Source organism: Citrus sinensis, chromosome 3 (assembly GCF_022201045.2).
Source record: "Citrus sinensis cultivar Valencia sweet orange chromosome 3, DVS_A1.0, whole genome shotgun sequence".
In the NCBI taxonomy this organism is placed as follows: domain Eukaryota; kingdom Viridiplantae; phylum Streptophyta; class Magnoliopsida; order Sapindales; family Rutaceae; genus Citrus; species Citrus sinensis.
This window is the reverse complement of record NC_068558.1, coordinates 30,529,125-30,539,002: the sequence shown is the minus strand read 5'-3', so window position 1 is coordinate 30,539,002 and position 9,878 is coordinate 30,529,125. Positions and strand designations below refer to the sequence as shown.

At 35.0% G+C, this 9,878-nt stretch overlaps 1 protein-coding gene and 1 non-coding gene across 2 annotated transcripts; both read right to left on the bottom strand.

Annotated features, from left to right (window-relative positions):
* Positions 1 to 3,104: 3,104 nt before the first annotated feature.
* Positions 3,105 to 3,362, bottom strand: LOC127901700 (small nucleolar RNA U3). Its single transcript, XR_008053944.1, has one exon. It is a non-coding gene; the product is annotated as a small nucleolar RNA U3 (small nucleolar RNA).
* A 2,985-nt stretch (positions 3,363 to 6,347) lies between these two features.
* On the bottom strand, positions 6,348 to 9,447 carry LOC102625813 (uncharacterized). Its single transcript, XM_006478283.4, has 6 exons — positions 9,145 to 9,447; positions 8,982 to 9,052; positions 8,721 to 8,826; positions 8,359 to 8,491; positions 6,992 to 7,141; positions 6,348 to 6,680 (listed from the first exon to the last, which is right to left on the bottom strand). Exons 1-6 carry the CDS (start codon positions 9,204 to 9,206, stop codon positions 6,654 to 6,656), a joined length of 549 nt encoding a protein of 182 aa, XP_006478346.2. The 5' UTR covers positions 9,207 to 9,447; the 3' UTR covers positions 6,348 to 6,653.
* Positions 9,448 to 9,878: the final 431 nt, after the last annotated feature.

Below are 9,878 nucleotides of genomic sequence, written 5' to 3'. Positions count from 1 at the left end.
GAGTAAAATCGGACCTCTTCATCTTGGGAGTTGAAAAGTCTAGAGAAAAAAATCAATGGCATGAGTTTTAATTTCTTCCTTGTCATAAATCCACTTGCCCTCACTATTTTGAATAGCATCCACTCGATTCCTTCTTCTTCTAGCTATGTTTTACTATGGAAATAGGCCGTGTTTCTATCCCCGCAAGCAATCCAATCACGCCTTGACTTTTGGTACTATAATACTTCCTCTTGGGATAAAATATTTTCAAGTTCCGTCTTCAATTTGGATTCTAGTTTAAGAAGCCCTTTTGAGGGTGCGTTTGGAATTGAGGTGCTGTCGCTTTTAAGCTACAGCTGCTGTGAAAAAAAAGCTGTAATTATGAAACAAAAGTTAATAATATATAGTAAATATAAATTTTAAATAATAATTTTGATAAAATTATTAAAGATATAATAAATTTTATATTATACAAGTGAAAAATCATATCAACATAACTTAAAAGCTACAGCAGCTAGTGTTTACCAAACACTTTAGTGCTGTAGCTTTTAAGCTACAGCTGCCCAACCTCAATCCCAAACGCACCCTGAATCAAAGCACTCCAGGGCTCTCTGAATGCCATTCAATCTTGCAAGAATTCTCCTTTTTCTTTTAAAAATATTCCCAAAATTATCTCTATTCCACTTGCTGACTTTATCCACAAAAACATGAGCAGCTTGAAAATACCCCTCAGAATCCCTCCATTCTTTAGCAACGAGAGAAATAAAAGAATGGTCCATTAGCCATGCTGCTAAAAAACGAAATGGTTTTACACTATTCCTCCTATTCAAATTTGACTTGAAGCTGACAAGAATTGGACGGTGATCAGAGTGAATTTTTGGGAGATGTAAGATCGAAGCTTCTGTGAACAAACTATTCCAATGATCATTACAAATGGCACGATCAAGTCTTTTAAACAGGGTTCCTCTAGACCAAGTGAAGCAAGGCCCTTTAAAATGCAAATCTATAAGGCGATTGTCATAAAACCAGTTATTGAAAGATCTACAAATACCACTGCTTTTTGGTGAGCCACCTTTTTTCTCTGAAGCATGAAGAATTGAGTTGAAATCGCCACCCAACATCCAAGGTCCCTTTATCGATTTAGCTATTGACTTTAGCTCGTTCCAAAATTTCCTTCGAAGGCTGGGATTGGGGCTGGCATATACTGCAGTGACACACGACCAATTACCAGAAAAGTTTGTAACTTTAAAATGAATGTACTTTTTGTGGTTAATGACAAACTCCATTGCGAAACCTCTATTCCATAATATCCAAATACCCCCAGCAAAGCCCTCAGCCTCCACTCTATGTGAGAATTCAAAGCCACTTCCTTTAATAAAATAATCAGCTTTAACCACACTGACTTTAGGCTCCAAAATAATAACAATATCAGGTTTGTAAATCTTGCTCGTGGTTTTAAAAGTGCTTTCAAAACCCGGTGAAGATACCCCTTGACAGTTCCAAAAAAGGATAGATAAATTCATCATTGAGGGAAAAAAAGATAAAGGATTGGCCATACGAGACATCATTAACATTCCATGTTATCTTTCTCCTCCAAAGAGGCCCTGCTATCAACAGAAGCTGAATCATATTCACTATCATCATCCATTGAGTTCCCATCATCCGGGTCATTCTCTTCATTAGCGTCCATGGCCAACTTATCATCAGGGGGTTTGTCATGGTCTCCGAAATAGATGGTGGGGACAGCAAGCCTCAAATTGGATTGAGATGTATCAATAATTTCATTTAGAGATGAAGGTTCAACTCTTGGGGGAATAAATTTAATGGCTGTGTGCTTTGCAGGATCCAAGCTAGTAGAGACTGTGGTGGGAACTGGTAAATCGGTGGAGGGTGCATGGTTAGTTGAAAGGGTACGTGGTAGTGCTCTTGCATGCGTGGGAGCTGGTGGGGACAAAGAGTGTTCAATATTCAAACATTGGGGCTTGGCATTGTTGACTCGTGGTTTGTGCATAGTGGAGTGGGTCTTAGGGTTGCTTTTGGTTTTATATTTAAAGTGGGTAACTGGTTGTTCATTTTCGGCTGTGGGAACATTATGGTTTCGAGGGAGAATAATTTCTCTTTCTTCAGTTTCCTCATTCTTGAGAACTTCGAAACGAGAGCCCCCTTCACTTTTGCCGTTTCGGAAACGGTTGAAATTTTTTGTGTAGCTGCCTCCCTTGCTGACTCTTCCCCTCCCTTGCTGACTCTTCCCCTCCCTTTCCGGCCGACGATCATCCAAGGACCAAAACTAGGGTTAACCGGAACTTCAGAAGATGTTGACTTTTCCTCCCCACTACCATTGGGATTATCCTCCGCAACATTATTCTTACAACTCTCCATCGGATTTTTCAATGTGTTTGACTGTGGGCAATCATCATTCTTATGACCGTAAATTCCACAATTAAAGCAAATAATAGGCAGATTCTCATACTCAATATTTTGCAACTTCCCATCCAGAAAAAATTGTGAGCAGAGAGGCTTGTTTAATGAAATTTCCACTGCAATGCGAGCAAACTTTCCCCTCCTTGCTGACTCGGTGTTGTAGTCAATTTTAATCACTTTTCCCACGACGTTTCTAATCATGCGAAGGATCCTTTTATGGTAATAGTGTAGAGGCATACCCGGTATGCGAATCCAAGCCACAATGTTTTCAATATTGACGTTAGAACTATCAAAATGCGGTGTCCACTGTTGTACAGTGAGATAATAGCCAAGAATGGTCCAAGGCCCTTGTGTGAGAGCATACTGGGCATCAATCTCAGACTTGAATCTAACCAGGAATAAGTCATTCTCCAGGTCTATAACTGTGAAGCCTTGCAACGTTCTCCATAGATCATTCAGCCTATTACAGAGAGCCCTATATCCCGTAGACCTCTCTAGCAACTTGACAACAATTGTGTTCATCCATGGCTTAACGAGCTGAGCTTGTATCTTTCCTGAGAAAGAGATGGATGGGATACTATTCTTGTCTTCTACAATCACGTCTTCAGGCTCAAATTCCAGGTCTTCTTCTCTACCCAAGATCTCCTCTTCAAGCTCATTTTGGTCTTCCATCAGTTTATCTTTAAAGGATAAGGGCGGTGGATTGTCAGCATCAACACCTTGCTCCCTAAACCTTGCCTTTTTTGTTGAACGGTCATCCACCAGCGGCGGTGGAGGTTCTTTGCTTAGGATTTCACTACTCATTGTCTCCTTTTACAACCCAAGGGTCGGTGACGGCCGTTACTCACGCTCTGATCACACGGTCATGATTCATCCACCAGACTTGATATCCTGTCTCCTTAGAACTCAAGGACACAGAGGTACGAGCCTATAGAACAGATCCTGTTCAAGATAAAGCTCATGTTATTGTTAACAAGCCCAGACCCTTTAGAAGCTTGTCCAAAAGACTTAGGCTTTTCATTAATTTTAAAGTAAAGAATAATAATTCAATACACAAAATATTGGTAACTCAATATAATAAATCACAAATATTGATATAGAAAAACATATTAATAAGATATTTTGAGTTTTTTTTTCTTATTTTTTTATTTTTTTATTTATAAATAAAAAAGTTTGGGATGAGCTCGGGCTTTTTTCCTAGGCCTTTAATTATGCCTAATTTATGCGGGTTTTATATTTTTTATCACATATCCAGGCACAATTTATGCAGGTCAAGCTGACCGAGACTTTTTTGCCAACCCTAAAAAAAAAATTTATGTTAGCATTATTCTTAACAGTTTATTATAATTTAATAGTTAAAATTTTATGTCAAAACATGTGTCAAAAAAATGGGGTTCCCTTTTCTAATGGTATAAATAAAATAGGTGAGAGTTGAAATTGGGGTTAGTTTTGAGTAATAAAAGGTGGTGCTCTATTAAAGCACCAAATTACTTACTAAATTCATCTGTAAAAGTAATTTTTCTTATGTCAACAATCTATGGTTAGACTAATGGAAACTTCCTTCTCTTAAGGTAAAGATTTCAAATCTCCTAAATAACTGTAAATTATGTCGATATAATGTTGATCATATAATTGGATTATGTTGGTTATATCATGGCCTTCAGTTTATACTTTAATTGGGCTTATGTTCTATGTTTAGACTTTAAGATATTGTATTTAATATTCAAAAAAAGATAGGGCTATTTAAATACATTAATTTCCCTCTACGTCCTCTTTTAAATTAATCTTTATTATTAATAATTTTTTTAATCAAATTACCGAATTAATCACATTTTCTCTTTCCTTATTTTTTTCGTCTCTTGGTCTAGTTTTTTTCATCATTTTTTACATTTATTTTTAGTGATAGATTGCAAATGATTTTAAGAGATGAGACAAACTATAAGTTATTTTCTTATAGATGCTTGCCAAATTCATTCAAACAATAAGTTCTTAATTGCCTAACTAACCATAAGTGCATTCAAATTCTATAAATTATTTTATTTAATCCCTGAATTGATCTTTATTGAAATTAATCTTATTATACCACACATTACACAACACAAAACAAATATACATATTGGTTTGTTTTTTTTGGAGGAGCAAAGGATAATAAAAACTTGTGTCTAGATATTAGTTACTTTTCGAGCTATGCTTAGCCGAAACGTTACAAATAATGCTTCTTGTTTGTTTGGAAATAAAGGGTGTGTTTGAGAGTAAGGTGCTGTAACTTTTAAGCTACAACTGCTGTGGAGTAAAAAAAACAGCTGCTGTAGAGTAAAAACTACAGCTGTAGAGTAAAAGTTGGAAAAAAAAATTTGTTAAGGTGTTAAAGTCCAGCTATAAGTGTTACCAAATACCTTAATTATTAGCTGAACTTTGGCAGCCTAATTACCTCACCACACTCTCAAACGGGTTAAAAATACCAAAATAAATTTAGAACGTATAGACTAATAAAATTGAATCTTGATTATTAATTTTGAGGCGTTCGAAATTGTTTGGCTGAAAAAATATGAAGAAAATTCATTTGTTTGGATATAAAATAGCAAAGAAAATATGAATTTATAGTTTATTAACACCAACCATTTCTACTATTAATTCTTTTAAGACATTCAAGATTTATTCAGCCAAAAACTTATAACCAATTTCTATTTGTACTGATGAAAATAACTGAACAAAAGCATAAAGCGTAGACGTTTAGTCCAAAATAACTACTCTATCTAGAGACGTAAAGCTAAAAATATTAAGCAAATATTACAATGTACATAAATAAACATGCTCAATGTTTTAGTTTTGTACTACCTAATATCTTAATTTCAATGATAATACATACCCAACCACGTTCTATGGAAATATTGTTGATTTTGAGGGTAAAATATCTAAACATATTCAATTTCCGATTTAAAGAATTTGAACATTTATTAATGAGTTTACATATGAATTTAATGGGTTTACTTAGTAAAAACACTACTATAATAGTGATATATATTAGGTATTTAGATAGGTTCGTGAGTAAAGTTTGAATTCTCAAATTTTAAGGGTGAGTTTATTTAGTGAATAAAATAAGTAGTTTGGTAAGTATAAATAGCCCCCATCCTAAAATAAATTAAGGGGGTAAAATATAACTATTTCATTAAAATTACTTTAATACGGACAATATGGGCAAATTCTGACCTCTGGCCTTATAGTTTCCAAGCAATTTTATCTAAATAGTTATCCATCGAATTTTAGAAAGGTAGAGGGTAAAAAAAGTTTGATTCTAGAGAGGTAGTGGTGATGTTTTCAGTATGTTTGGAGACGTTGAAGTATTGTTATTTTGTTAAGTGGAGTCTATATTCACTAATAAATAAGAGAATACCTAAACATCTTAGCCTCCATTAAATTTCATCGAGGTAATGAAATTAACCTTTATCAAATGCATTTTCTGGCAGGACATTTAAAAACATGTGGGATTGAAAGAATAGTTCAAGAATGAGATTGTTAAATAAATAATTTTAAGATTATAAAGGTTTTACCATCATCTTGAGAAATTCAGTAAAATTATTAATTTAAATGTTATACGCATGTAGGGTATAGCTTAATCCGAAGTTTTTATCAATAGTCATATGCATCATCAAGCTGAAATGTATATTTGGTGATCTTGCAGATTAGTTGCTCTTGAAGAGATTATTTGATTTATCTTTGTGGGAATATGTAAACTCTTCCCAAGAATCCCAACAGTTAACTTTTGAACTTGGGCATGATTTGAAAATCTCTCTTTTGATTTTGCTAGCTAAATTTAGCAAAGCCTGCTTCGGGAAAAAGCGAAGCAAAATGTTCATACATTCAGGAAAAACTTGATGTTTTCCAATTTAAGGGGAGTGTTAAGAGTAAGTCCTAAGTTGGCAAGAAAGTTTAGGAGTCCTAGTGAGTTGAAGCAAGGATAAGAAATACTATTCAAAGAAGCCTAATCTGACACGAAAGCCATATCAAAGAGTGGAACTTTCTCATCCTTTGAGCTTTTATTGTTATCTGTATGATATACAAGTATCAAATAATGGATGTCTACATCTCGTGTCAAATAATCCAGGGCTAGCTCTAGGAGCGATGAGTGTGCCGTTGCCTTGAGGGATGTTAGCAACCACACATTTCACTTCCACTGCATCAGTCGATGGCTACAGGACTCGTTTTGTCAATCCATGGAATAACAAGAAGCAGGTGTTCCAGAAGTATGGATACTAATCTTGGGTAGCTGGGCCATAACTCTGTAGAAAAAGACTCCAATGTGTAAATTTATCTATTCTCAACCAAACCATGAATGCCAATGATTTAATTCTTCATCTGATGATTAAGGTTCCAAACGTCGAAATACATGCATGATATAGAAAACTGAAAAAAATTTGCATCAGTTTGTTCTCTTAATCATGGATGTACAATTTCTTCCCATCTAAATAAACTCATCTCTGAGTTGACAAAGAAAATGCATGACACTTACACAGGCTAAGCTTAATGAGTTCTATGTACAACAAATATTATTGTGTTACACTTTTTACAATCTTTATCAAGCATCCCTCACCTTGAGTTTGATTTCTGAGTAAGAATGGAGTTCTTTCTTCGAGCTTAAAGCTGCAGAGCTGAACTTGCGAACCAATATCTTGAAAACCGGCAAAAGTACTATGTACAGGGCAGTCAAAATAAAAGGTGTAGCAACAAGCCATCCCAACAACTGCAAAGATTGTTAGTAGATGTCAGCTTGATTGTTACAAATTGGAGTCAAAAGGAAACAGGAAAAATGAAGAGGAGATAAAATTCCAAGAGTAGAACAAAGAGCATAAACATTCCGAACTTCCAATTTACATAAGGTTGCAACATTCTCATGCAGCAACCTCCACACAGAACCCAATCTATACATACTACCTACTTCCAGTTGCATTACCCGATTATCCATGAGTTTTTTTCTCATTCTCATAGACTTTATATATACATGGCATAATTCATCTCTGCACTATCAAGTCAATTTTACAACTGAGGAAAATATAGTCTGCACTACCAAATCAATTAACAGGAGATGACAAGTGTTTTGTGACTTCCATGAACATCAGAAAACATAATTTTCAGCATCCATAGACCAGAGATATCTTAAAATATTATGAACTGCAATGCAAAATTCAAACTGTTAAGAACATATTCACAGCCATATATCCTGTGCTGCCCCTGGCTTTTTATCTCTTCCCCACACGCAGTTTCTAAATCCAAACCAATATCAGATATCTTCATCTATAAGTTAACCAACATTAGTGCATGTACACTTTGAAGTCCATGAACTTGCTTCAGGCTACTCGTCTCATCCTAATTCACTAAACAAAGAAGAATAACAAACTCTGATCCATCAGACGATGCATCACACACCATCAAGCATCTTTTATAGATCTATAGGCATATTTGATACACCCACCGAATGAAAATCCTTATAAAGACCACAAGGCACTCATTGCAAGTTCTAAAGACTGTCAGGACTTACGTCTGTAGTTTACATACAAAGGGTCAAAGATGTGAAGCTGTTTAGGCCCCTCCTTTTCTACTAAAATATAAGCTTGTAAATCATGTTTGGTTAATCAAGAACAGTTGAAGCACTTTGGTCTATGAACTAAGAGTTGAAGAGATCAGAGATTTCAGTAGATAATAAGGGTAAATTGTCAAAGCTGACAGAATGCCGCTTTAAATTTTTTTTTTGCATAAATGGCATACAATCACTTTCAACAATAAGAAAGTTCAAAGCTTCTAAATTCGTTCTTCCTGTCAAATTATCCGGGTTCTCTCACAAGTGAATACCATGGCCACAAGAAAATATCCTAATGCTTAAAAGAAAGAGTTCAATTGTGAGATTTCTTATGCATAGGCAAGTGTGAAAGAGGAAGAGAGTTAAAGAGTTTAGCAATTTACTGCATGTGCAATGCTCAATAGGACCTCCTGTGAAGCTTTGCCAGTCAAAACCCTCTTCAATGCATCAGAATTTAATGGAAAATGAGGTCCACCAGTGAGAGCTTCACCAAATCGCAAGAAGGGCACGACCAAACTAGAAACCCAAAAGTACGAAAAGTAATCAGATCACAGGCAAGCATGCAACTAAGCTCTAGCCGCTATAGCAGAATGTACAAGGTTTTCTCACGACATAAACCAGTAAAAGAACCAAGACTTAACAAAGGCGAAATCATGCAACTATCATAATTTCACAAAATCTCACATCAAACTCGTCATGCAACCATCATCATATTGAAAATGAGTAAGAGATGACTATCAATTACCTCAATTCTATTGGAGTAGCAATGAAATTAGCAAGCATAACACTAGGAGCATGGCAGCGAGATCTGAGTGCTGCAATAGCCATCCCACATAGAAAGACAGCAGCCCCTGTTCAAAAAACAATCACATATGCTATTTTCACAGGCATTGCCAAGACAATACTCTACATTGACATACTCACATCAATATTTTTTTTTTAAATGCCCAGAAAAATATTAATTCTCATTATTTAAATATTTAACATAACAAAAATAACAACATACCACAAATCGGAAATAGACCAAGAGTGATCCCAAGAGCTGTGGAAAATGCCAATTGATTTGGTTCTGCACCTCTGTAGCAAAAGGTAAAATTAACCCAGAAGCAAAATAAACCCAAAAAAGTAATAATATTTGAAAAAGATTGAAACTTCAAACAATTGAGTACCTGCGGAGGATTTGGAGAAGAGGTTCAACGATCCTTTTGTTAAGCCAAAGTCCGATTCCCATATTTTTATTTTTTTTTTTAACAGTTGTGTTCAAAATGAAAAGGGAAGAATGAAGAAATGAAAATGAACACTTTTAATTGAATTTAATTCGGGGCGTTAATTGAATTATTAATTAGCTTCTCAGAGCCAGAGGTAGAGGAGATTAGATTCTTTTTTTTATTTCACTTGAATTTATAAAATATTTTATTATTTTTTGTGATCTGCTCAGTGAATTTAATTTTAACATGTTCTCAGTTTTGGTTTTGTAACATGTTCTGTTCTTCTTCTGTTCGGAGCATAATTTGTTTAGGAGGAATATTCATGTGCAGCGATAATCAACATTTTATCTTGCTACAGCCAATTGAAATCAGACGCGTCGTTACATTAACTGCAGAATCGTATCTAGCGGATGCAGGAGATAAAAGCTCTGGCGCGTAAAGTATGACTTGTAATCTGATGTTTGGTTGGGCATCGTGTGGTTGCGTGACACAAGAGTTTTGAAATTTGGGGAATATGATTTTTTAAAAATATGCGAGTGACACGTGGCAAATGAGATAACAGAACGCACGTGGGATTATATTTATACGTGGAGCGTCGACGTCCAAATGATTATGTCAAAACAAAATTTTGATTTAAATTTTAACCTTATTATTCAATAAAATTACTGAAAATCAAGACTAACGAGCAAATAACA